This window comes from Siniperca chuatsi, linkage group LG16, assembly GCF_020085105.1.
Source record: "Siniperca chuatsi isolate FFG_IHB_CAS linkage group LG16, ASM2008510v1, whole genome shotgun sequence".
NCBI lineage: Eukaryota > Metazoa > Chordata > Actinopteri > Centrarchiformes > Sinipercidae > Siniperca > Siniperca chuatsi.
The window spans coordinates 12,004,259-12,030,677 of record NC_058057.1 but is presented as its reverse complement, the minus strand read 5'-3'; the positions used below and the strand labels follow the sequence as shown (position 1 = coordinate 12,030,677).

The 26,419-nt window shown below is 41.1% G+C and overlaps 1 protein-coding gene across 15 annotated transcripts in view; it reads left to right on the top strand.

The window, feature by feature from the left end:
• Positions 1-26,419, top strand: part of epb41l2 (erythrocyte membrane protein band 4.1 like 2) — a 59,649-nt gene that overhangs the window by 14,341 nt on the left and 18,889 nt on the right. For 14 of the 15 annotated variants that reach the window (XM_044169807.1, XM_044169808.1, XM_044169809.1 and 11 more), the window contains exons 2-14: positions 5,595-5,827; positions 5,963-6,148; positions 9,285-9,542; positions 12,865-12,969; positions 13,143-13,185; positions 17,652-17,727; positions 19,526-19,622; positions 19,788-19,912; positions 20,113-20,200; positions 22,089-22,241; positions 22,383-22,480; positions 23,002-23,174; positions 24,312-24,385. In XM_044169807.1, coding sequence (XP_044025742.1) covers positions 5,609-5,827; positions 5,963-6,148; positions 9,285-9,542; positions 12,865-12,969; positions 13,143-13,185; positions 17,652-17,727; positions 19,526-19,622; positions 19,788-19,912; positions 20,113-20,200; positions 22,089-22,241; positions 22,383-22,480; positions 23,002-23,174; positions 24,312-24,385 — 1,695 coding nt within the window. In that variant the 5' untranslated portion in view covers positions 5,595-5,608. Of the gene's footprint in view, positions 1-1,714; positions 1,950-5,594; positions 5,828-5,962; positions 6,149-9,284; positions 9,543-12,864; positions 12,970-13,142; positions 13,186-17,651; positions 17,728-19,525; positions 19,623-19,787; positions 19,913-20,112; positions 20,201-22,088; positions 22,242-22,382; positions 22,481-23,001; positions 23,175-24,311; positions 24,386-26,419 lie in introns of those variants that run through there. The other variant, XM_044169806.1, reaches the window with a different exon arrangement.

Here is a 26,419-nt window from a genome sequence, read left to right as displayed (position 1 = left end):
GGGCGGTGTTGTGTGGGTGTGTGTGTGTGACATAAGGTTGAAACCAGCTGGCTCTGACAGCTAATACACTGGATCCACACTGCACACCACCCATGCACACATGTGTACACACACACATGCCTGGATAAGATTTATAATGTTATGATATAATAACACCTGTTACTACTTTCAAACACAGGCTGGTTAGCCTGGTTCCAGACCTCTGAATCACTGCCCACATCTCTGATTTTATGAAATGATACAGAGGTTTGTGTTGCTCTCATTAATGACACCCAAGCCAATCAGAGCCTTTATAGGTGGGACTGAGGTTGGAAATGACATCTAACTGCGCCAGAGCCAGAATCTTTGCCCATTGGCTGTGTGAATATTTTAGCAGTTGGCCCCTCTGGTACTTTGTGAAGTGGGTTGGAAGGATGCAATGATTATAGTTGTTCCTCCCTTGATTGCCTTGATGAAGGATCAAGTAATAGAAGCTAAGAGGCTTGGTTTGATGGTTGTGTATCAACAACTCCCAGTAGTTGCAGCTAACACAGTGTCTCGGTTGGTCGAAAAATGACATAGAGCAGATGGATACAAGTATTATAAGTATCATTAATATGACTGCTGTAAGCGAAGCACCCTTTTTCTAGTGGGTGTGTTGCATCAGCAAGGATGAGAGGAGGGAGGGGAAAGTAGCTCTTGCAGTTCCTGTAGGTCTGTGTAGGCATGTAATATCTGCTGTAAATCTGATGTGGTTTGAAATGGGTTTATGCACGGTAATAATCTCTATTGTCACTTCTATGCTCGTCCACTAATCTGTATTTTTGCTGTGGTAATCTCTTTTCTCCATGGGGATTTTTTGTTGTAGTCCATGAATGTTGTTGCCATGGAAACCAGTTCCTCCCCTCTGCCCCCATTCTGCCCCTTAGAGTTGGGTGTCTGGGTATGTATATGTTTTTTATGTTTTTAATTAGACTGAGAGTTGTCACTTCTGCTTTATCAGATAGTAAAAGATCACAAATGTGAAAACCATTGAAGCCAGAAAGTTAACTCTGTCTTTTCTCTCTCTTGACTTTTGCACTCATTCCGCCTGTCTCTCAAAACTAAAAACCCAGACAGACAGCAACAAAGTAGTAGTCTTAGTGGGAGAGCTGCATTGTTTGTATTTGTGTGACTTGTGCTGCAATATGGTGTTTGTGACAGTGTGAAGGGTAAAAACAGCCACACTCTAAATGTGGAAATGAGGATATGGTCTCATTTGGGGAATCTGGTCAGTAAAAGTGTATATAAAAGTCACCACAGGGATTTTTAGCCAAAATAAAAAAATGTGGTGGGCGGAGCGTCTTCCCTGGTGTTATTGTCTGAGAGGTCTCTGTTCAACTCTTTATTTATTTAGTAACGTTTTCTTTCCTTAGAACGTAATATGTAATTTTGTAAAATATTGCAGGCCAAGAACATAGAACGAGAAGTAATGGCTCGGTGTTGTAGAGATTCTCTGAGAGATTGTCCATGCTAGTATCCAGTTGTAATCTGGCACAGTAGGCATGCACAGTTCTGCTCTCTCCCTCTCTCTCACCCCCTCCTTTCTCCTTCATCCATCCATCGTTCACCTCTCTCCATCTCTCTGTCTTCCTCCAGCACTCCCATTTGCCTCTGCTCTGCTTCTCTCTCTCACACACTCTTCTTCACCATCTCCACCCCCCACCCTCCCTGTTCTCTCTCGTTTTCTGCCCTTGTTTCTCCAAGCGATAGTCTCGAGGGAAGCAGATGCAGAGCTCTGAGGGAGAGAGGAGAGGATGGAGAAGAGAAAATGGCAATGATCCTTTTGTAGGGCAGGCATTTGAACGAAAGTTAAGGAAAGGAAGACAAATAGAAAGATATAGGCAAAAAGAAAGAGGAAAAGGAGGAGGTGAGAAGAGACAAAAGGAAAGGAGTTACAGGGAAAAAGAGAGCAACAGAAGCAGCGATAGGTAAGGCCATTAGTTGTGTCCATCAATTAATTTAACCATTGATTCACCCATTCATTTGAAAAACAGAAACTAACACGACAGGTGTTGGAATGATGGATTTAGTGCCTTGTGTAGTACAGCAGTAAAGCTATTTACTGAGATAAAGGTTAAAGGCTCCAGTCAGCGTCATTGTCAATCCCTTTAAGTTAATTTTTCATCTCTGCTGTGACAGTCATGTGCAACAGCTGTTCATTGAATACTCACAGTTGGCGTAATTTGTGTCAAGAAAATCATATTCTAATCTAATTCAGTCAAGCAAATAATAAGATCAAAAAATACATACTGAAATAAATACTGATAAACTGCTTTCAACAGCAAGAAGCCAGCAAATATGTAAGCTTATATAGATAATGTTTTGAGGAGTAAGAGAGGATAAGTTTAAATATGCTAAGTGAGTGTTAAAGAGAAACAGAACATATGTGCACAAACACAGAAATACCTCGTCTAATTCAACTGGCAAGACTATCTGTGTGTCTTAGTTTGTGTTTATCATGAATCCGCAGGCTTTTCTCTTGCCTATTTGGACAACTGGGTTACTTGAACGCTGCTAATTGACTGTGAAATGAAAAGTTGTACAGTACTTGACTCTAGACCAATTATGCGTGAAGAGATACTTTCTTGATGAAACAACAAAACACATAGCATCTGACAATAGTTCAACTCCTTTCATACAGGAGATGAGTCTATGATGCAGGTCTGCTAAAAGCACGTTTAACCCACGTTTGACCCCATTCATATGAAACTGCAGTCACAGCTCAGTCATATACAATAATACTGTACCATGATGACTGCCAGCTTCCTAATACTAACTTACATTAGATACTATACAGATGGTTTTACTGCCATAAACCATTCAGTGTGTGTATATGTGTATATATGAACAGAGGCTGTAATAATGTCACTGCTATTGTTTATATGGACTGTGGGAAGAAGAGAGAAAGAGAGGGGTTTTGGGGGAGATAATGCGAGTGGACGATTGGAGGGAGTTGAAAGGGGGCCCGGAAGGGATTGAGAGAGGAGAGAGATGTGGTGCAGAGATTTAGTGGAAAAGAGAAAGAGGCACCCTGGGCCGGAGAGTGGAAGAGAAAGATAGAAAGAGATGGAGAGAGGGAGAGGGTGAGTTAGAAAGTTGTGAGAGAGGTAGAACAAGGTTCCCGGTGTTAAACAGTTGTCGAGAGAGAGGGCCAGTTTAAAGCAGGCCTAAGTGGCCGTGACGAACATCTTGCAAAAAGCTGCACTCTCATGCCAACTCACACAAACACACATACCCACACTGCTAGCTATTCCTTTGAGAAACACAGTGTATCAGAGGAGTGGGAACACCAGTAAGTAGGTAGTAACAGACCTGTTTTGATGACTGAAGGAGCAAATTGGGCATGGACTAAATCCCTTGCCTCTTACACAGGGAAAAAAATATGCTTACGTTTGTTCAAAATTTATTTGCACAGATGGCGGCCCGCACACTTCAAACATTTCACAAATTCCTCTTCCTTCCTTGCACATTTAAAACCCACAGTGCATGCATGCATGGTACACAGCTACACTTGGTCAGTGCCAAGGTGCCAAGTGCCAGAGACTGGCTGTACACATACATGTTGTTGATAGCTTTACAGTGTACACTGACCACACCCTGCTTCAGCTAACACAGGTCTGTCTAATGACACTGCCCATGCCTGATATTTTCAGTGAGGAACTGAAATAGCTCTCCCCCATGTTGTAACAAAAGTCAGGTGACTGTTTTTCTTTGAAAACTGATTTATTGACTTAAACTGATATGTCATTTACATAGAATATGCTCCATATTACATCCAAATGACATCCCAATTGTCAGATGTTTTGATAAACAATCTCTCGTATTCTTACTAACCACTATAACTTTGGAGATGCTGGGTTTTTTGAAAATTACTAAGCCTTTTTTTTTTTTTTTACAACACTAGAGTCTCCATCCATGAGCGTCGTCAGCATTCTAACATGTTCAAAATGACAATGTTAACATGCTGATGTTTAGCAGGTATAATGTTTACCATGTTCATCATCTTAGTTTAGCGTGCTAACATTTGCACTAAACATAAAGTGCAGCTGAAGCTGGGACTGCTGGACTGAATGATCCTCTGACCGATATTGCCATCTCTACAGCCACGCCGATAGCATGGCTAAAAAATGGATATGTGACCTGATTTAAAGATTTATGTCTTTTAATAGGAACCAATGGGCTTGGGGCTAAGCTCTGTTTGTTGTGTAATTTCACTGCGATTCCCTCTTCTGAGATATAAGCCAGTTGTATTTGTCTTTTTTCTCCTTATCTGCACAAGCAGTGTTATATTGCATCCCTGCCATTTGCACACACCTACATACACACCTCTGTCTGTCCATCTTCCCTCTTCCTCTCCCTACCTCATTAGCCGATCATGCGTAAGGAGACCTGTTCTATTTTTACTCCCGCCCCCTCCCTACACACCACTGCTGCACTGTGTGTGTGTGTCCTCTCTTATTGAAGGTGGCAGGGCAGAAAAGAGAGTCAGAACTGGTAAGATGGTCAAAAAGTAAAATGAAGACGACTTAATAAATGGAATTGGAGGGAGAGGGACAGAGAAACATAGTGAATGACAATGACTTAATAGTGTATGAATCATGCTTAACCCTCAGCCTGAAGCTGCTCGTGTACAAACACTCCAAAACACACAAACACCAGACCAAAGCAGACTGTATGCAGGTAGACACCCTTAGTGGGTAGGTTTGCACATTCTGACCTTAACTTCCCCTCAAGACCAATGTCATGGTCATCTAGTGTTATCAACAAATTAGTGTCATGCTGAATAACTGTCTGTTGCCGTGATAGGGTGTGTGTGGACAGTGCTGCCAAAGATATTTGGGTTGAAGAGTGTGTGTGTGTGTGTTGACCACAGCTGCAGGGTAAAAACAATGACTCAGATATTAAGACTTAAGTAATTCTCCCTCCTTCACTGTGTGTGTGTGTGTGTGTGTGTGTGTGTGTGTGTGTGCGCACGCAACAGCTTGTAACCAGCTGTTAAGCTGTTGACCCAGATGAAACTCCTTGTGTGACATAATGACATCCTCAACTCTTGTGTTTTTGTGTACTTGTGTAAAAGAGACTTAGATGACTCCAATCCAAAAGCTAATGTTTCAAACAGCTATGAGCTCATGTGCTAACAGCTGTGAGCCAAAGGGCCAGAATCAGCTGACTTGTATAACCCTAATATATTTAATTTTGGTTATGTTTTGTACATGACATGACTAAAGTACCTCATAGCTTTATATTTCGAGAGATATTTTCTTTGTCTATCATTCTGTCTTACTCCGATTGTAAAGAGAAACATTGATCCCTCTCAAAGAAAAAACCATGGGACCATGTGGCTCATTTATAAAAGATACACCAGACTAAAATCCAAGTTGCGTGCCATGAAAAATGTATATTTGTGCCAAATTGAATGAGGTCTGATTTTTTCACCAGTAGCCAGAAAAAATGAATACTACAGAATATCATTTTAATTTGTTTTTTTGGCACATCCTTTAAGATGATCCAATGAAATATGCTCTAAATAAAATCTGTGTATCATATTCATAATAAAAATACTTGCTCTGCAGGTTGACGTGTCACCATGACAACGGAAGCAGGCTCTGAGACAGAGGTGAAGGAGAAAGCAGAGGAGTCAGCCGCTCAGCCGGACCAATTGGAGAAGACTACGGAAAAAACTCAGGAAGTAGCAAACGCTGAGGGAGAGGAGAAGGAAAAGGAGAAGGAGAAAGAGGGGAAAGAGGGAAAAGGAATATCTCGATACCTGCCAACATGGCTTAAGAAGCAGAAGTCTCAGAGCCAGGTAAAATTCTTCTTATAGACTTCTAATATTGTCATAGCTGATTAGAAAACCTTGCTTAGATTATTAAGCAGCAGTCATTTTATGCATAACTGTTTTTAATATCTGTTTTATTTTCATTTTTCCTGACCCATGAAGACCTCCCCGACCAAGGAGGCCCCGCCCACAGAGGAAGCTGTTAGCAAGGTGACACAGGAGGAGGAAGGGCCTGCCCCAGAAGTGAACGGTCACGCAGAGGAAGTGGAAGAGGAGGAGGCAGTGAAGTCGGAGCAAGTGAAGGAAAAAGAAGCAGAATATCATTCCAACGCCAGTGCAGACACAGAGGTATTTTGGGTTATACGTAGCGAAATTTCTCTCCACACCCCATCAGTGCACATGCTGGAAGATAAAGTACACAGGGGGTTTCCTATTAGTCTGCTTGCAGCTTCACATGCAGGTTCACAAATGATGTAAGTTTTGGTTGAGGCGTGATCTCTCCATTTAACACATCCTTTGAGAGAGTATAAAAGAAAGTGTGCAAGCATAAAAACAAACTTAACTTAATTTACTTTGGAAACCTCTGAACTATAGGCATCCACTACCTGGGGCTGACAATACTCAATGCATAAATAAAAAAAGCACCCACCCCTTAAAGCAGTAGTTAAGTAGTTTTTTGGAATGTACCTCTATGCACTTTCTTGCTGAGAGTTTGATGAGATGATTTATGTCACTCTCATATCTATCCGTATGAAGCTACTGGCTAGCTTAGCTTAGCATAAAGACTGGAAGCAGGGGGAAACAGCTAGCCTGGCTTTGTCCAAATGTAACAAAATCCACCAGCACCTCTAAAGCTTTCTTATTTACATGTATTTACATGTAAGTTGTGGCTTTAAGGGGGGTTAGTGCTGGACTGTTTCTTGGCCGTGCGCAGTCACTTCCTGGATTCTTGTCATCACCGTGAGGCAGGGGCGGATCTAGCACTATAAGTTTCAAATGCCTTGCCACCCCAGTTTTGGACAATCTCATATATATATATATATATATATATATATATATATATGAATGAAAAGTTGTGGCTGGCCCGGAAATTTACAAGGGTGAAATTCCAATGTCCGAGTGCAAGTGAATGCAGCAAGAGATGATGCTCTGGTAGACTTCTGGGTTCTACCCAAGGGGCAGCCTTCCTGAAAAATGAAGCCAACGCTGAAGTGCCAAAAACTGAAGTTCCTCGAATGGCCACTTGAGGCTGGCTCCAAAAGCGAGCCAGTCTCCATAAGCCCCCATGTTAAAATGCCCAACTTCACAGCAGAAATAAACATGTTAACAGCCTGGTACAAAAAATGGTTTTGGTCTCTATAGCTAATTTCCCCGATCATGACATCTGTGAAGGAAGGGAGATGTGGAATAGACAGAAGGTCAAAAACAGATTTTATCTCCATAAAATAAGAAACAAACAAACAGCCTTGCCACAGTGTGGTGCCAGGAGCTGCGAGAGCACACAGGGTTGGTAACAGGCCAATTTCACCCAGCTGCCGCTAGCCGTCCCTGCAGCAGGCAGCAGCTCCGTTTTCTCCCGTCCCTGGCAGCTTTCTGTGCAGCTTCTCTTGGTCCCGGCCACACACGACGACTGCTGATGGCTTTTTTTTCCTGCTAAATGTGTGTGTAGCGTTGCCAACTTCCACTAGTAGAAATACAGGACGGGCGCAGATGGATAGTGGCGGGGTTGTTTTGTTGAAGCGTGTTTCGTTTAGTAATAGTAACTCGTGTTTGATTGTGTGAGGGATGGATTAAACCTGACTAAACCCAAATATTCACCGGTGCTTCCGAGTGTCTCCAGGTTTCCTGCCGCTACCAACATCTCTAAAACTGCTCATTCTGCAGGCAAACATGTCCAAATTTCAGATCAGTCATGCAAGTGCAACATACAAAAGCACCCAGTTTAAAAAGCACTAAAATCACTCGCTCCAAGCCCCAAACAAAAAGCCACATTAGTCAGCAGTTCATTCAACGCTTAGTACCTGAGAGTTTGCACTTTCACCACATTTTCAAATTGAAAAAAATAACTTTTGCTGTTTAATCAGCTTTAACGACTGGATATCTTGGATTGTTGGCAACACTAAATGTGTGGCTTCACAAAGTATATGTGACACAATTGGTGAATATCGTCTTTATGTGTAGGTCTCTACCTAGGAGCCAATTTAAACCCTTTAAAGAAAGCTTGCATTGACATAATTACTGATCACTTTGAATCTTATTTAAGAAATCTGTTGGGAATCATTGATGGGCATGCAGGAGGTTGAAACTGTGTGTGTGCGTGTGTGTATATATAATTAATTTAAAAAATGTAAAGTAACGCATGTAATGTAACGATCTGTTCTGGCCACGTTTTGTGATGGGCTTATGTTCAATGAAAAAATGAAGAAAGTATTTGGAAGAATGTCTGTCTGAAGATTTGGAAATAAAACAATTCATTGATTTCTAATGCCACCTTTAGATATTTCTATTCAATGCTTTACTCATGTGCCACGATAATGTAATGTTTTTGAGTTAAAAATCTTCATTTGGGGGCTTTTCCAAGCAAATGTTGATATATGTAATTGTTTACGATTAAATTAGCATATATATATTTCTGCCACCCCTTAAAGTCTCCATGCCACCCTCTTGCCACCCCATGAATATTTCTCTAGATCCGCCCCTGCCGTGAGGTTGCCAGGCAAGCAGCGGAGACTCCAGGAAGTTACTGCTCCCGGCCAAGAAATAGTCCAGCAAACATTAATGTGGTATCGACCTTCTCATCTAACTCTAGGCAAGAAAGGCGAAGAAGTGAATTTCCCAAAATGTCAAACTATTCCTTTAACATAATCATTTGAGTAAGAAGAGGAGCATGACACCTGTGAAAGTATACTACAGTAGTTTGGATCACCTATAATGGCACTGTAAACTTGTCCCTCAACAGTAGTGAAAAGTATTTTGCCTAAACAAATTTCCTCCTTTGCCAGCGACAATGCTCAAACAGTGTAAAGGTACACTGACAATTTACAGCAGTACATGCAGACTGTTGCTGCTGCTCAGCCAAGAGAGAGCAATAGACACACACACAAAGCCATTCTCCCTCATGCACATGCACACACATACACTGTTCTATCCAGTGATCACTGATCACATTAAGCCATCGAGGCACACCCAGTGACATCAACATTTCAGTAAACAGGCCAAAAGAAACGCCTGCCGTTTCTAAGATCAAATGTAGACTAAAAGGGGAATTACAAAAGCACAGTGAACGAAAGAAAGCAGTGTTCCCTCTTAGTTAAGTTGGACAAGTCAGATTTTAGGTTGTTTCTGTCATGTTATTGAACAAATGATGACTTTTTAAAGAAGATCATAAGTTTTTACCCTGACTGCCACAGTGGGGAACACCGTGTGTAACTGTGGTTTGACATAATCTTTCTCCTTTTTTCTGGCACCTCGCAAACTCTGTCAGCCCGCCAAGGAGGAGAAGGTGGAGGAGAGCGCTGAGAAAAGTCCTGAGGTGGCCAAGGTGACAACAGAGGGAGAAGGAGCAGAGGAGCAGAAGAAGGAGCAGGAAGGAGAGGTAGAACGTGAAGAGGAGGGAGGAGGAGGAGAAGGCCAGACCTCCATTTTCCAGTCTCCTCTTCGCCTGGTGAGGAAGACCAAGATGAAGCTGGTGGTGTGTCACGTGACCCTCCTGGATGGGTCCGACTTCACCTGTGAGGTGGAGGTAAGCCTTCGACAAAACAGACGCACACTCCATCGTAGAGTGTGAACATGGGTGTGGAGGGGAAAAGAAGGTGGGGAGAGTAAACAATGAATGCAGGAACATCTGCAGATCCTGAGGTTTTAAATGTCTCAAATGATATTACTTAAATTTAATAAGATACATTTATTTTCATCATGTTTGTAAATTTATTTTATTGACACCCCTATGTTCCAATGTTCTGTCATGCTGCTGCTAATTGTTAAAGCAGCCCTCCCACATTTCCTTTAAATCTGTTTAGATAAGAAAAATAAGTGGATAGAGGTTAGTTCTGTTCTGATCACATGGGATCATACCAATGTGTTAAGTCTGATGTGTACAAAATTACAGAATGCAATAAAACATAGAGAATGTTTGGCGCTTTCCACTGTAATGTTTTCCTGGAAAAGTATCATGGTGCAAGATATCAGCATTTCAGTATTTAATGTGACTACTTCAGTGATTAGACACTGACATACACCATACATGATAATGGGAGAATCAACAAGTTGTTGTCTTTTTGAAAGAGAGAAGTTTCAACTAGCTACTGACGCAGAGGATCGACACATTGTCCGTCTTATGTTCTTCTTCAAGTAGGCCACACGTGCCAGTGTGTCAATGATGTAATCGCTAATAGGATCAGATCTAGTGTGTGTATGTCTGTCTGTGTGTGTGTGTGTGTGTGTGTGTGTGTGTGAGCGTAGGGGTGTTTAACTTTCTGACTCAAAGTGCAGTTATGGCAGAAGCACCCGCTCACATTGTTCGGGCGTGGTTTAGGGGATACGCTACAGGGGCTTGTCTTGTGACCAGAACACACACACGTGCGCGCACACACACACACACACAAAGCTGGCAAATTATGGGGGTCCCACCAGATTAGTTTTCTGCCTCTGCTACTCCCTAATAAGCACGTTCCCTAGATCCCCCCCCCCACACACACTCAACATCACACTTCCTTCGTGCGGGTGTCACAGGCTCTGTTGTAACAACTTATTAGCAATAGTGATTGAAACTATTTCTCTAGTAGAATGTCTATGATTTCTGAGGTCCCTAAAGTAAGTGTGAATGATTTGGTATTTACTTTACTAGAAATTAGTAATTTAGTGTGAGAGAAGTATAAATAATTTGACCAGAAATGTCTCTCCATTGTTGCTTATTATCTGATCGTCCTTTTTATATGTGTGTTTTTCTCATTATTACCACAGCTCATGGTTAAAAACTTGTTTCCCAAGCAGCATGCACTTTTTTAGCAATACCCCTCCTCACATTCCCACACTCACTCACATTCAGTGGGAAGCTGCCCAGAATAGCCACCGTGCAGGTCCACTGGAGCTGTTTACAGTTAAGTGCCTGGTTCAAGGGCCCCTCAACAGAATAGTGAGCATTTTCCATATCTAGATTTTCCCATTTGGTCTGGGGATTTCAACTGGCATCTTTACCATGGCGAGCCCTTATCTACGGTATGCCAACGCCCATCGGCGTGCCTGTGAGTGTCTACGGTAGTTTGAATAGTAGCTGCTTTGTCTCGCAACAGAAAACGCTGATACTGCAACTAACTGCTATTGTCACATTGTGCGCACACACACACACTCACACACATAGCCATCTATCCCTCCCTCCACACACTGGCATAGTTAGGTCGCGAGAGGGAGAGATGCACAATGCATTCCAGAGATTAAATTTTCTGTTTTGCCCAGGAGGCCACACACACACAAACACACACACATACCAGTTTCTACTCTAACTCCATGTCCAGTCTTCTATCATCCTCCTGTCCTATTTATGAACCGATGGCATCACATTTATTCCAGTGTAATAACCTTAATGCATATTTTATTAGTTGTAGTGCCTTGAATGAAAATCTAGTCCAGACCTTTTCTGACTCTCTTTAATAGTGGGTTTCAAAGGAGAGTCTTAGTGTCACATGGTCTTAATGCTGTTTCTAAGAATTTCATTAGTATTGGTTTCAGCAGGATTTTAGTGTCACACGGTTTAAGTACTGTTTCATAGAATTTCATTAGGTTTCAGTCAGACATGAGTTAAGTAGTATTTGCAAATATTAGGTACAGATGCCTTGGGTTTGACACATAGAGCAGTGCATTTACTGCCTCAGAAAAACAAGATACAAGAACACTTTACCTCTCTAGCTCTTATATGATCATTATATGGTTTCATTCTTCCCCATGAGTCATATTTATATGACTCCATTCATCTGACTCTTGCAATTATAACAGTTTGGTACTTGGTGATGTAAGAATTTAAGGTCATTCAACTTTTACAGTCACTTATGTTGCTGGGGATACAAGCTGTAAAATGGGAATGTATTTAAAAGCCATTTTTTGTATATTGCCCATGATCAACAGTTGGCACTATGTAAATAGTCCTTAAAAGGCCTCTCACATCATAATGTCTGTCACATAACATTGTGTGACAGACGTACAGAAATTTGTGGATAAAAGTAAGGTCTGTAACTGTCTGCAGCCATTAGACAATTATTCTTAGGTAGTGCCTTGCTTGGAGGCACGCCGGCACCAACACAGAAAACCTGAAAGGTCACATTCTCACATTCTTTGGGCGTTCAGAATGCAACTACACTGTGCGTGTGTGTATGCGGCGCATGTGCTTGACCAAGTATAGGAAAATACCGCAGATGTTTTCAGCTGTCCCAGGACAAGAAGAAAAAAGCACTCTTTCATCCTCTTTCCTTCTACTTTCACCACGCTCCCTGCCTTGTCTGCGGGCCTGTCTGCGGGCCTGTCTGCATAATGCCACTGCCATTTGGTGTCATAGACTGAGGCTGCGCTGACTAACTGAGAAGAAATGAATATTATTTAATTACTTCATTCTTTCTCGTCTTTTTCCCCCTTTTTCCACCCTCTGTCTGACCTTCTGTCTGTCTAAAGGACACTGTCGTGTGTGTGTGCGCGTGCACGCTCGTGCTTGCATGCATGGATGTGTGCTAAATGTCATTGTCATAGTTGAGTGTGGAGGATTTTATGACTAAGAATCCCATCAGGCCTATGAAGGAATGTGTTGCCCAGAGACAGATGGAGGGACTGAGAAAGAGAGCAAGAGCATAATGGAACAGATGTAGATGAAACAGATGCATTGATAGAAAGGATGGAACAGGGACTTTATAAGTGTCTCACTAGACAACCCAAAATTTGTTTTTAAACTTAAAAATGACATTTGAAGCTTGACCACTGGAAACTGTTTAGCATCTTTTAGTATTGTTTTCCTGTCAAAATTTACAGTAATGTACAAACTTTGATCTTTTGAATCTCTCTCTCACTCTCTCCCGCTGCAGAAACGTGCTAAGGGCCAGTACTTATTCTTTAAGGTGTGTGAGCACCTTAATCTACTGGAAAAAGACTACTTTGGTCTGACATACACGGACAGCCATGAACAGAAGGTATGTATCCATACACACACACAGGGATGTACTGTATGTCAATAAGTCAGTAATGCACACATATAGAAACTCCAGACATGGACATCTGTATAGTGTCTTGTGACACTGTTTCATGATAGAGGTTAACTTTCGTCCTGCTCTGTGTCTCACTACCTCTCACTTGCTCACTCCAGTGTTGGTTGGATCCCACTAAGGAAATCAAGAGACAGATGCGCAGTAAGTTTTATTTTTCAATTCACACACTGCCTTTTGCAAGTCCATCCTTCCATCCATCTCTGTCTCCCTCAGCCTGCCTCCACAAGATGTTTCACGCGATACAAGGGCCCCAACCTCTCAGCCAAAAGGCTATGAATTAAATATAAATATTGAATTAATAAAATAGTTCAAGTATCCCCATATCAAAGGAAAAACTAACAACATCACAATTAAGTCAAACAAAGCAGGAGACATTTGAAACCGAATGACAGCAGTCTTGCCAGAGCTGGCGATGTGGAAGAGGTTACCAAAGTGTGATCACTCTGCTTCATTATTCATCGATCTCTTTATTAACTGTTGTTCATTTATAAATGCGGGGCGAGGCACGGCATCTCATCTTTTGTTGACAGACAGCTATCAAGCGTGTGGAGCAACCAAGCATAGTTAAAGCTTTATTTTATTTTTGAATGCACGCAGGTGCCTGTAACAATTAAAAAGATATCCTAATGTGACGACGTCCGTAATCTGTACGTTTGACATCAGTACAGAGTACGATGACAAACGGGATCTTGTTAGAATTTAGATTAATCAGGTTGCATTTTCTCCAGTTTGTCATTTCATTTGTTGAGGATTTCATTGGAGTTTGTTGTATTTGAGGTTGGGCTGTTTTTTTAAAATTATTTGTTAGTATTAATATTTTTGAAGAATATGCTCATCACATCTTTCATGACAGTCAGCTAGAGTCTTTCTTTCTTTACTTCTTTACATCTAAGTCAAAACAGGCTTTAATACACCGCCTTAAATTTCAAGTTGCACTTTTAAGAGGAAGGCTTAGTAAAAACATATCATTTTGGCTCATAAAGTGTTATTTTAGAATTAGTATGTGTGAGGTAGTTATGTCTGGGTGTGTGCAGACTGTATGTGGTTCCATGTGTATGTTTAAGCAGCACAGTGTGTGTGGTGAACATGCATGCCTGTGTTTTTGTGGCTGTGTTGCTGTGTGTGCCTGTGGTTCATGGATGAGTGGTACGCAACTGGCCGCATGTGTTCATTTGTGTGTGTGTGTGTGTGTGTGTGTGTGTGTGTGTGTGTGTGTGTGTGAATGTTTGTAGTGCGAGAGAGAGACTATCATGTGGGCCTGTGTTCATGTGAGTTGGATACTTCTAACTGTGTGTGTACAGATACAGCGCCACACAAATGACAGGTTTAACACCATTCTGTTCTAAACTACCATCAGTGTATGCTCGGCCATCACAACTCTAGATCACGACATACTGGGCTTGGACCTTGACATTTGTAATTGAAAGTTTTTTAATGGGTCCTTGATTTATTTTGAATAGATCAAAGCTGCTGCATGTGCTGTGCTTTTAAAGCCTTGCTAAACCACCCTGTGATATATAGATCTAAAATAGAGCTGTTGCAATCGTCAACTGTAAGAAGAGGACTTTGACAGGCAAAAAATAACATATGTTCTAACAAAGGTTGGACAACATGTTGTTTGTAGTGTAGTGTGTTGTTGTTTAGTGGTGTGGGTATGAAGGTTCTGTCTATGCTCTCACATCTGGAGAGACTCCTGCCCACAATGCAGCTTATTTTTACCAAAGCTGTGTGGGCGTGTCTGCTTATTGTGTCTGTGGCATCATGGTTTGAGGGTGGGCTACAAAAATGGAGAAAAATCATGTAAAAAATGAGGTAAATCTGGTAAGAATTAAAAAAGATTATGAGCGGCATAGAGGGAAGATGAAGAATAACTTGTTGATTGAAAGTTGGGAAAATGTGACAGCACTTAAGCAAAAAAGCACTTAAGATGGAACATTTACTCCAAGAAGCTGAAGTATTGGTGGAGAGCCAATAACTTTGTAACCAAAAATGGATCTGTCTGCAATCAAATCCATTGTAAAAAACAGCACAAACAAATCAGCCCAGCAATGAAGCCGTCAGTCCTTGAGACCAAAGTAAGTAAAACAAGTGAGCTCCTTCTTAGTTTTCACTTTGACAGATAAAGAGAACAAGATTTCGTCTTACTCTCGAAGTTGACCTGAATGTCACTGGAAGAAAGGCAGAAAGGCTGAAGAGTCTGGATTTAGTCCAGTCAGTAGACCTCTCCGGTGTGGGCGGTTGTTGTTAATATTTAACAGCAACATGGTCTCGCCATAATCAAACAAACTTTTAGAGTGTTTGGTGTCTCACCATGCTGATTCTGTCAGTGCACTGTTATAGTACATTTGCAGCCAATCCAATTTAGATGATGACAACAAACAACAGTTGCCTATGGCCCTGTTTATACCTGGCATTAACATGCGTCTTGGGTGATCTGATCACAAGCGGACAGCTCCAAGCGCGTCAGTTCACACCTGGCATTAGAATGCGTCTCCACATGCCACTCGGATCTCACTTCCCCGCTCTATATGCAAATCAACACGTACATCATTTCCGTTTGCAAAGACCAAATGCGTTGTTGTTGTTTTTAACCTGAATTTGGTGAATTTATTGTTTATCAGACCACAAATAAGACAAGAATTAGGTTGGAAAAACGATAGATGATTCACTGATTACTGTACAAAAACACAACTTTATAACTTTATTCACTGTTGAAGCGATATGGCCCTAAAATAATATCACCACTAGCTAATCGATCGCAGATAGTGCCGTTAATATACCTGTGCGGCCCGAGCAAGTAAAGTCTGTGTGTGGGAAACACTGCTTGATCTTTTGTAACCAAACCACTTCCACTACTGAAGTAGCTCCCCTTTTTGGAACCAACTCCTCCACCGTGGAGCCGGTAGCAATGTTACTTTCGCTTTCAGAGATGCTTGATGTTGCTGCGCATACCAGTACGATGTCAACACGTCACATATCACGTACTTCCACTTAACGCAGATGACGTCATCTGAGTAGGCGGTCCTTCAGTGTGACCCAGGACACATTCGCGTACACACTGCTAAAAGCATGTGGCCATATGCCATACCTCCGAATGTGGTCTGAGTGATCGGATCTCAATGCGTCCTCAATATGTCTTAGATACAGTCACACCTGTACTTAGAGCTGTCCACTTGTGATTGGATCACCCAGGACACATGTTAATGCCAGGTGTAGGGCCTGTGTTAAAGTGATAGGATCATAAGGGCAAGCATATTTTATATTTTATGGTCACATTCCTACATTCCTCTAAGTCATCAATTTACTGTATTACTGTATGTATTTTTGATATCATATAGAAAAATATCCTTTAAAGGAATTGGGTGGGAAAGATCTGTGGACGATGTAGGAAGGAGGAAGGCGGGGGGGCGGGTGCTAATATGAAGGGAGTGGAGGAGAAGTGAGGGATTGTTGCCAGGAAGAATGTAGTGGACCTAGGGAGGTGATAGGATGTGTATATGTATCAGCATATACATATTCTATGTGTCATGGGGCGGCACGTGGTTGTGTAGAAAGATGAAATGGTCAGGAGAGAGTCCCAAAGCACTTAGTGCTGCCAACAACCCATACAAACTCAAGACTTTCTATTTCTGTATGTTAAGTGACAAAAATGAAATCTGTGGAAAGAATAAGAAAAAAACACCTTATCAGCATTAAATGGAAAATTAATGTTTCACCTTGTTTTCACCTCACGTTGCATCTTTTCCTCAGTTAGTTGCAGTGAGAGAGTGTCATTGTTGAGTTTCCTCATGTCATTTCACAGTGTCCCTCATTCTTCCTTCTCCTCTGGGATGCAGCTGCGAAGCCTCTGTGTCTGCACGTGTGTGTTTCTTTCTGTGAGGACTTGTTGCTGCATGTGCGCATGTGCATGTATATGTGGATGTGTATATGACCTTGGAGGAGGAAATGCTCTTGATGTGATGTCAGCTTTTCCCAGATGGAATTTTCCAGACGATGTGATCTCCATCTTATATTGAGTGTGTGTGCATGCGTACGTGTGTGTTGTTGGGTGGAGCCAAGCAATACAGAAGGGGTGGAGATGGAGAAGGTTGCAGGCATGGCCATATGGCCTCCTGTGGGAATGAGAATAGGAAATTGGAGCCAAATGAAGATTGATATAAAATTTGAGCTATCCTAAAGCAAACCATATTATGACACATTGATGAAAATATTATGGTGATATTGCTGGTGTCTTTGTTTCTGATGATGATGATTACAGTTTGGTATTTGGTGAAGCCAGAATGAGGTTACGCAATACCAGATCTGCTGCTGTATTTGTGTGTGTATGCATGCTTGCAAGATGTACCAGGCTTAGTACTGTTTAAAAGCTGTTCTGCATTAGTCACACCCACTTCTCTCACCCTGTCTCTCAAACACACTCACAGATGGGTGAGATGGGCAGAGGGATGGATGGAATTGCATAAAAATACAGACCGCCCTTCTTATAATGCTGATGCAAAAATCAGAGATTCCCATGTTAGACTCTGTTTTGCAATTCTCATATATACATATGTAACTTATAATACATATGCAATGTTATTGTGCTGTAAATCACTCTCTTTCTCCAGGTAACAACTGGCAGTTTGCATTCAATGTCAAGTTCTACCCTCCCGACCCCTCACTGCTCACTGAAGACATTACCAGGTACGCACGCACGCACGCACGCACGCACGCACGCACGCACGCACGCACGCACGCACACACACACACACCCACAGTTGTTAAACAAGTACCAATGTTTACTTAAACCTTCATTAATTGATTTTTTTTATAGCCATTTGGGACAATGGAACAAACAGTTCACACAAAATTGAGATATTATTACCTTTTCAAGTTGTCATAGTGAATTTGTTAGCAAACAGTTAACACATTCAGCAGTCGCAGAGTAACATTTATTTGGAGTTATGTTTCTGTCCACCTAATGAATATAAATCCAGTATTCACTCTTTCTTTTAGCTCCCTTTTTAGTCTTCACTAACTCCTGAGAACAATATCGGACTCTTTCGCTGCTAAATGCCGCGCTATGTTCACCACCTAGTCGCCACCTTTCTCTGCTTTTTGGTGCTGGGCAGGTAGCGTCAATTTATCAGAGTTGGGGTTTTTTTGCGGAAAACAGCTGACAACTGCTGCTGGAAATGCGGTTGATGAGAGCACTGAGAGTGAACTGAAACATTCAAGTTGTTATATCTAAAACCAAAACAACGAGCTGAAAGATGTAGAACTGTGGGGAACTGCAAAACTGGATGATAATTCGCTCTGGGGTCGTTACTATAAGCGATCCCCTTCACATTACACATAATCATGTGACCCATTTTTAATATACAAATATTGATTAGTGCAGCTTTAAAATTAGTTTCACTTTTGAAAATTATTTGCATGTCTAAGGCCTACAATACACAGCACAAATAAAATAACAAAAATAGAATCAAGTTGGCATTTTGCACATTGTTAATTCATTTGTATTTGTACATATGCATGCACACACACACATGGGCATGCTCCAAGCACACAGCATTTAGGTGTGTATGTGTAATGGAGCGAACAACTTCTCTGATGGTTGTAACTAAAGGCTAATCGAGGACACACAAACACTCACTAACATGCATACACTCACATAGACAAGTACCAACAACCGATCTGCATTGAGTGGCTACAGTAACTGCTATGTCTCCTCCAACACTATCGGTGTGTAATTTTGCCTTTTCATTTTCACAGGGTTTGCCACAGACTGTATTATTATGTATATTCATATATAAATAGAAAGAAATAGGTTTAATTTAAGATTTTTTCAATTCTGTAGTTACCCATATTAACACATTACCACATGGTAAAATACAATATTGTGTTGGGGCACTATGTTTGACCAGTGAAGAGAAGCCCTGTAACTGGATGACTGGGGTTTAAGCCTCCATGTCAGCAAGTGTCCTTCCCACTAAAGTGACTTTGAATGACATTTTTCAGCAGCCAGGATGATATATTTACCAGCACCCTGAGGTGTCTGAATTAGTCATCCACACAGAAGCTCCATTCACATAATGAATCCTTCCATAAGGATTTACTGCAGAGGACAGCTTACACTGTCGTAAATCCACACAACCACTGGACAGTTCACTAACTGCAAACGCACATTATGCAGCTGAGTTTGGGTATGTCATGGTGAGGATTAGACATATGGTCATCCCAACAAACCAGCATATCGACATACTAAGAAAATTATACAACAAGCACAGCGCCAACAAAGACATTTAATCCGCAGCTGAGCCTGTGCTTGGGCCTCACAAGAGAAGAGACAATTTGGCTACTGGGATCGCTTTATTGTTATCATGAACAATGGAGCCGGTTCCAATTCAAAGAAGGGTTTATCCTAGTTTGTTTTGTGTTTTTTGTGAGTAGACTTAGTTTCAACTAAAACCCTGCCTGGTTCCCTTTTTCTCTCCCGCAGGTACCTGTTGTGTCTGCAGCTCCGTGAAGATGTGGCTTCGGGTCGACTGCCTTGCTCGTTTGTCACCCACGCTCTGCTGGGGTCATACACATTGCAGGTAGAATATACTATGTGTGGCTATGTACTGTATGTCTGTTCTTGTGTCTGCGCAGGTGGGCAAGGGGCTTGCATGTGTGCAGTTTCCACATGTGACTTTGCCTGCTAATGTGTCTCTGTTTATGTATCCGTATGTATGAATCGGCTGTCTCCTTTTGGTTTACAGGCAGAATTTGGTGACTATGAACCTGACCAGCCTCGCCCTCTCGACTACATCAGTCAGCGGACCTTTGCGCCCAATCAGAACAAAGAGATGGAGGAGAAGATTCTTGAACTCCACAAGTCTCACAGGTCAGATAGAACAGGGTCATGTAGTCAAAGACGAGTATTTGTCTTTTTCTTGTCATTAAAAGCTGTTGATAGATTTGTTTACTTATGTTTGTAACCCTTGTAGTAAAGGAACCATGACTTGATCTTTTTCATGTATAATTCAAACATTATGGATTTCTGCAACTATACTATCGTTAATCTGAGTGTTTCTGTGTGTTTAGGGGAATGACACCAGCACAGGCTGACGCCCAGTTTCTAGAAAATGCCAAGAAACTGTCCATGTATGGGGTGGACCTGCACCATGCTAAGGTCATAATAAATTAATGTCTCCTCTCCTCTCCTCTCCTCTCCATTGTTGTTGACATCTGGGGATTAGCACAGTTTCTTTGATGTGGGAAGAGTGTGTGTCTGCATGTTCATGTCATTGTATCTGTGTGTGTGTGTGTGTGTGTGTGTGTCAGCTGTACAAACACTCAGGGAGGCCATTGCCATGGGAACAGCCGGTCTCTCTCATTGGGATAGCAGGTCATCAGCAGAGTGCGTGCATGTTTCCATGTGTGTCTAGGAACGTTTGTGTGTCTTTGTGCAAGATGGGCAGAAAAAAATGGGGGAAATATGCATGAGAAGGGGGGGGGGTCTGAAAATAGAAAGAGAGGATGTGAGATTGAGGATATAGAGAAGACAAAGACATGACGGACAGAGATAAGGTTAGAGTGAGATGGGGACAGATCCTTGAAAGAGAGAAAGAGGCAAGTCCCCTTTAAGGGCATGCTCCACTTGTTTGCAACACAGTGCGAGAACCAGGGGAAAAGATGAGAGTGTTTCAAAATGTTGAAAATCTCTCTCTTTTTTTTCTGGCATACCAAAGTTGTGGGAATTCAAGGGGCAGATCTATTTCTGTCTTGTGCCATTAATTTGTTGTGCAAGTTTCATGACCCCAAGGCCCACAAAGGCCCCTTTCAAATACTATATGTCAAATTTTAAGAACGCTGAATTATCAGAATCATATTGAACAAACACAAATACACTTTTCTATGTTTAATAAAAATCTAATTTGACACATTTGAACCATTCTGCTAAAATTTGAAAATAAGACTTGTAATGATAAAATGTATATTTCACCCAATAAATCTTGTTCTATATGGCAATATTGGTTTTGCTGGTGGATACATTTGTTGCACAGCAAGAACAAAGTTACTTGTAAAGTATGTGTCTAACAGTGCAAAGACAGTACTGTTATATACAGTTGTAGTGTCATTAACTTATAGTCCACTGGTTATTTTGCTCCTCTGAGAATTGAATTTGAGATTGATAATTCTGACAGCAGCAGGGACAAAAATACCTGAATACAATAGGTGCATTAATAAAGACTTTACTACAGAATCATTGACTGCACTGAATATTGACATCTAACAGTATTCTATGTCTGTATGTCTATTCTTGGATGTTTCAATTCATTTCAGTTGCATTTTTTAAATATTATTTATTAATATAATTTAATATATTAGTATTTATTCAAAGTCAACCTGGATTGTTACACCATAGCTTGCTGCCATCTTTTATTCAGTGTGTCTCACTTGCAAAAGTAATGCCAAATAATTGAACAGAGTGAGTGACTGAGTGATAGCGATCACAAGTAATCCTAGCATCAAACACTTCTTGTTTGCTGCAGTCACTGAAGATTCATTGGTTTCTCACGGAAACCACAAAAAGCAAATGGAAAATTGTTTTCCTTCTACATCCATTTTGTCAGTGTGTCCAAGCCAAAGTGCTAAAGTGTATCTCTACCAGGAGCACAGAGATCGATGACCAGCTGATAGCACGGCAAGGCCATGTGACGTGTTTGCGCCTCCCAGTAAAACTGTCCATTATCAATATATTGCATCCTCCATTAGTCCAACAGATTTTTCCTGTTAATTTACTACTGTAATCAATATGCCCTTACCATTACCAGATGGCCTTGGACTTAAAAGCTTTGCTAGTGAATTAGTCTGTCAGCTAACCATGTTAGAGTTGGTGTTTGTGTGTGTGTGTGTGGTAATTGAGTTTCCTTTAGCAGACTACTTTGGAAATCAGTTGATGTACAGTATGATCTAATTTAGACAGACAGGCAGCATATATAGATGTTTCACAGAGATTAATGAATTATTTCATAATAAAATATATTATTATGTACATTTGAATGTGACTGTTACAGGATTCTGAGGGTGTGGACATCATGCTAGGTGTGTGCGCCAACGGACTCCTGGTTTACAAAGACAGACTTCGGATAAATCGTTTTGCTTGGCCCAAAATACTCAAGATTTCATACAAGAGGAACAACTTCTACATAAAGATCAGACCTGGAGAGGTATGTACCCCCCCCACACACACAAGATATAAATACTGAGACTTACTCAGTCCTACACAAAAGAATGAAACTTATTCTCTATAGTGTTAACAGAGTACTCATAACATACTGTACGTTGTTGCTTATATGTTTCTTTGATAGACGGAGCAGTTTGAGAGCACGGTGGGATTCAAACTCCAGAATCATCGATCTGCCAAAAGGCTGTGGAAAGTCTGTGTGGAGAATCACAGTTTCTTCAGGTAGAAATGCACACACTCAAATACACACCATGAAACAAACATTTACTTGTGTATGCACACGGGTTTCAGAGTTTTCCAGTCTGGAGTTTAGGTTAATTGTAACAGCTTGTTAGATAACGTTCAATGAAGAAATGTGTGCTTTATCAGGCTCAACAAAAAGGCTGGGTCACTTTCCAGACAATAAGTCAAGAGAGTGCAGCTTGTGGTTTTTTAACCAGCCTGATGCCCAGGGCAATACAGACACACACTTATATACACACACACAAAGATGAACCAGGTGCGCATCATTGTTGCATTTGTAGTTGTTGCGAGTGTGTTCTGTGTCTGCATGTTTGTATGTGTGTAAGAGAAGAGAGGAATAAGCTTTAATATCCTGTTGAGGTAAGAGTTGCCTGGAAACATTTTTGCCTCTCTTGCACGTGCACAGTAATAGTTGTGAATACCCCTGAATAAGTTTAAAAATTCACGTCCCCCATTTCCCCACCTTTCTCTCCCTCCCTCCCTCTATCACTTGTCTCTAGGTTAAATGCACCAGAACCTCCTACCAAGCCCCGCTTCTTGACTCTGGGCTCCAAGTTCCGTTACAGCGGGCGGACCCAGGCCCAGACCCGCGTGGCCAGCTCCCTCATAGACCGACCTGCACCAAACTTTGAACGCACCTCATCCAAACGCATCAGCCGCAGTCTGGATGGAGGTAACACACACACACTCACAAAGATACACAGAAAGATGACATTCCAGCTTCACTCTAAACAATATTTAATGAATGGATAAGACAGACGAAAAGAGGAGTGGAAGTAATGACAAGCACATGGAAGTGGGGTCGTGGATGGAGGGTTTGCATGTGGTTGTGTCTGTGTTTCTGCGTGTGTTTGGATGTAAAATGTTAGCGTCTGACCAGATACAGGAAATAGCTGCAGCATATGTTTCCTGTCATACAGTGAGAGACAGACAGGGAGAAAGAACGAAATGGAAAGAAAGAATGTTATGTGTGTCTAAAAGAAAAAAACTGACAATGAAAGAAATACAGCATGTTGATACTTTGCATACATTGTATACAATATATACTCTCATGTAATTTGCATGTCATGACAGAGAAGAAAATGTAAAACTAAACCACAGATCACAGAAATAACTGAGCACTGATCGCATTTAATAATTTAACTATCTTCTTAATTTCTTCATAACCTTGTTGCTTATTCAAATTCTAAATGAGCCATGTTCACATCAGATATACATTTCACTGTCTTTGGAAAACAGTATACACAGTTTTTTTTTGTGGTTTTCCGGATTTGGCTTACAGATCCCATTTCATATGCAGCTGTGCACTTCTGTGCCACATGTGTCAGGTCATTCCACTGTCTTACATTGTCCCCTGCTGGACACATTATCCCACTGCAAGCCAGCATCCTGTTTAAGTTGATGTTGTCTTGTACCTCAGATCAAGTCTTTTTACTATAATACACTTTTTTTTTTTTTTTTTTTTTTTTTTTTTGCAAAACGTCTACTTTACTACAAGACCAAAGTGTGAAAAGTTGAACTGACAATAAAAGCTTTAAAATTTATATCCTGTCCTGCCTAAAGTAGAAGTGACAGTAACTGCAAATTAAAGTTTTCCTTTTTATGGGATTGAATTGAGAGTCGGCTCTGACCTTCATGTGCAGAAAGTGTTTCATGTCTCATGGAGAAAAACAAACCAGTGATCTTGAACCGATCGAGTACAGCTCTCAGCGGAAGAATCAGACAGTTTTTATTGTGTGTTAAAATGTAGAGAAGTTGAAAGTTATGTTTTTATTAATTTATTTTTGTTTGTGTGTTTCTCATTCCTTAGCACCAGTGATCAGCATAACTGAAGCCGGCCGGGACGCAGCTGAGAACGGGCGTGAGCTCCACTCTGACTCTAAGGTGTGTGTGTATCATGTTTTCATCCTGTGTGGTTACGTGTGTTTGTGGAAGGAAAGAGAAAACAAGACAGAAAGAAGAATGCAAGAGCAAGTCTTTTTGTTTCTTTGTTGACATTATATTATCACCTGAGGGTTGTACTACGAAGCAAGTTCAACATAGCCAGGCTTCCTTTGCGTGAGCTGGCTCAGCAAACCCTAAAGCCCCAATCAGACATAACGGGTATCACGGCGGTAGTTATCAATGTAATTTGTTAACCCAGGCTTGAGGCTCTGTGCCAGTTTCCATAAACGAGGGCGTTTGAGCGTCATTTTGACAAAATGGACCAGCCCTGTCTCCTAGAAATTACATTTATATGCATCTAATTTGCAACTATAAATTTGTTTTGAGGGAAACGTAACCGCTGCATTGATTATACCGATCGCGTGCCGCCTACACCGTTTCTCTTGTTGTTATAATGGAGAGCTATGAAGAATAGGCCTATAAAAACTGTTGTTCCAAATAAGAGGAATGCTAGCAGATAAGTTAATATATTTATTTTACCACTCAGTGCACTCTCAATGCCTCAGTTTATTTCTGACGTGGCTGCTGCACATTCAGAGCTCTAAAACTTGATACAACAGATTTAAACATTATATTCAAGAAGTGCATTTAGGTCTTACACTGTCCCAGAATGAAGGAGACATGGAAATTACTTCAGGTTTTAGCCAAATCAAAGTGAAATTAATTTTATTGATTGAATCTTATTTGTGATAAATACCAATAGACTAATAATACATTTTCTAACCGGTATTCTATTAGCTGCATTAGTGTAAAACGGCCCTGGCAGCTGATCAGGACCAAGCATAAAAACATAATCCAAAGCTCTGTAGTTTCTGAGCCTTCATCATTCTTTTTAGTGTAGGGATGATCTGCTGTGCAACATTTGTTAGTGTATGTAAATATTACCAATTTTCTGCATCACCAACTGAATGCATGTAGGTTCCCATGACAACACGATGCATACAGTTTGGGATAGGCCGACTGTAACTGCACGGCTTCGTCCGGTGGCATTACTAACGTACGGCTCAACAAGTTTGCATGATGTATTCCCTCAGCTGAGAATCTATATTGCTCAGAGAGAATATCGTCAGGAAAATAATTAGTGAAAGGGCGGTGCTTTTTACAGCCGATTTGAGCCGAAACTCTGAACATAACGTCCTCCAGAGCAGGTTATGTGTGCAGCATAAGTTACCATGGTGATCTAGCCAGGTTAAAAGAGAGCCACCTTAGTGACACTGAAAACTCTGGCTTAAGGCTCAACATAGCTGGCTAAACCACTAATCTCGCTTCAGTGTACATCCCTCTGGTTGTCCCACAGGAACTTTTTTATGTGTTTGTGTATCAAAGACAGAGACATTATATACGTGGGTGATGAAAAAATCAACACGTTTCTAACTGACATTTTTTAGCTTGTCCCAGTGTGTGTATATATAAGTATCTCTTAAGTTTAATTTTGCATTGTGTCCTTAGTGTGTGTGTGTGTGTGTGTGTGTGTATAAAAGTCAATGTTTTATTCATTATATAACAACATGCATTTTTCCTTGGTTGTTATACTAATATTATAATATATGGAAAACACATATTAAGCCTCATATTAAGCCACTACTATTGGGCCGTGCATAGTACCGGGGTTTTGGGGAGGCTTAAAGTGCTTTTATCTGGTTACTACTGAGACTTAAAATCACCTGTAGATGTAGACGATAAGAGTCCCATGCTAATGTCATTTCTGTTTTCACAGGATCATTTAGATACTTAACTTTGCTTCCTATATGACCCGGAGGCAGCCACATTTTTGCCCCCTTAAGCTGTGTATATGTGTGTGAGTGAGAGACTGACAGAGCGAGTTTCACGTCTTCATTTAATGCTTACCTGATATATATGATTCTATTCATTTTAACGGTTTTCTTTGGATTGTGCTTAGTACTGGAGTATATAGTATATAGAGTATTGCTGTATGTTATGCATGCCTCCTGTCCCCCCCCCCTCACTTTCCCT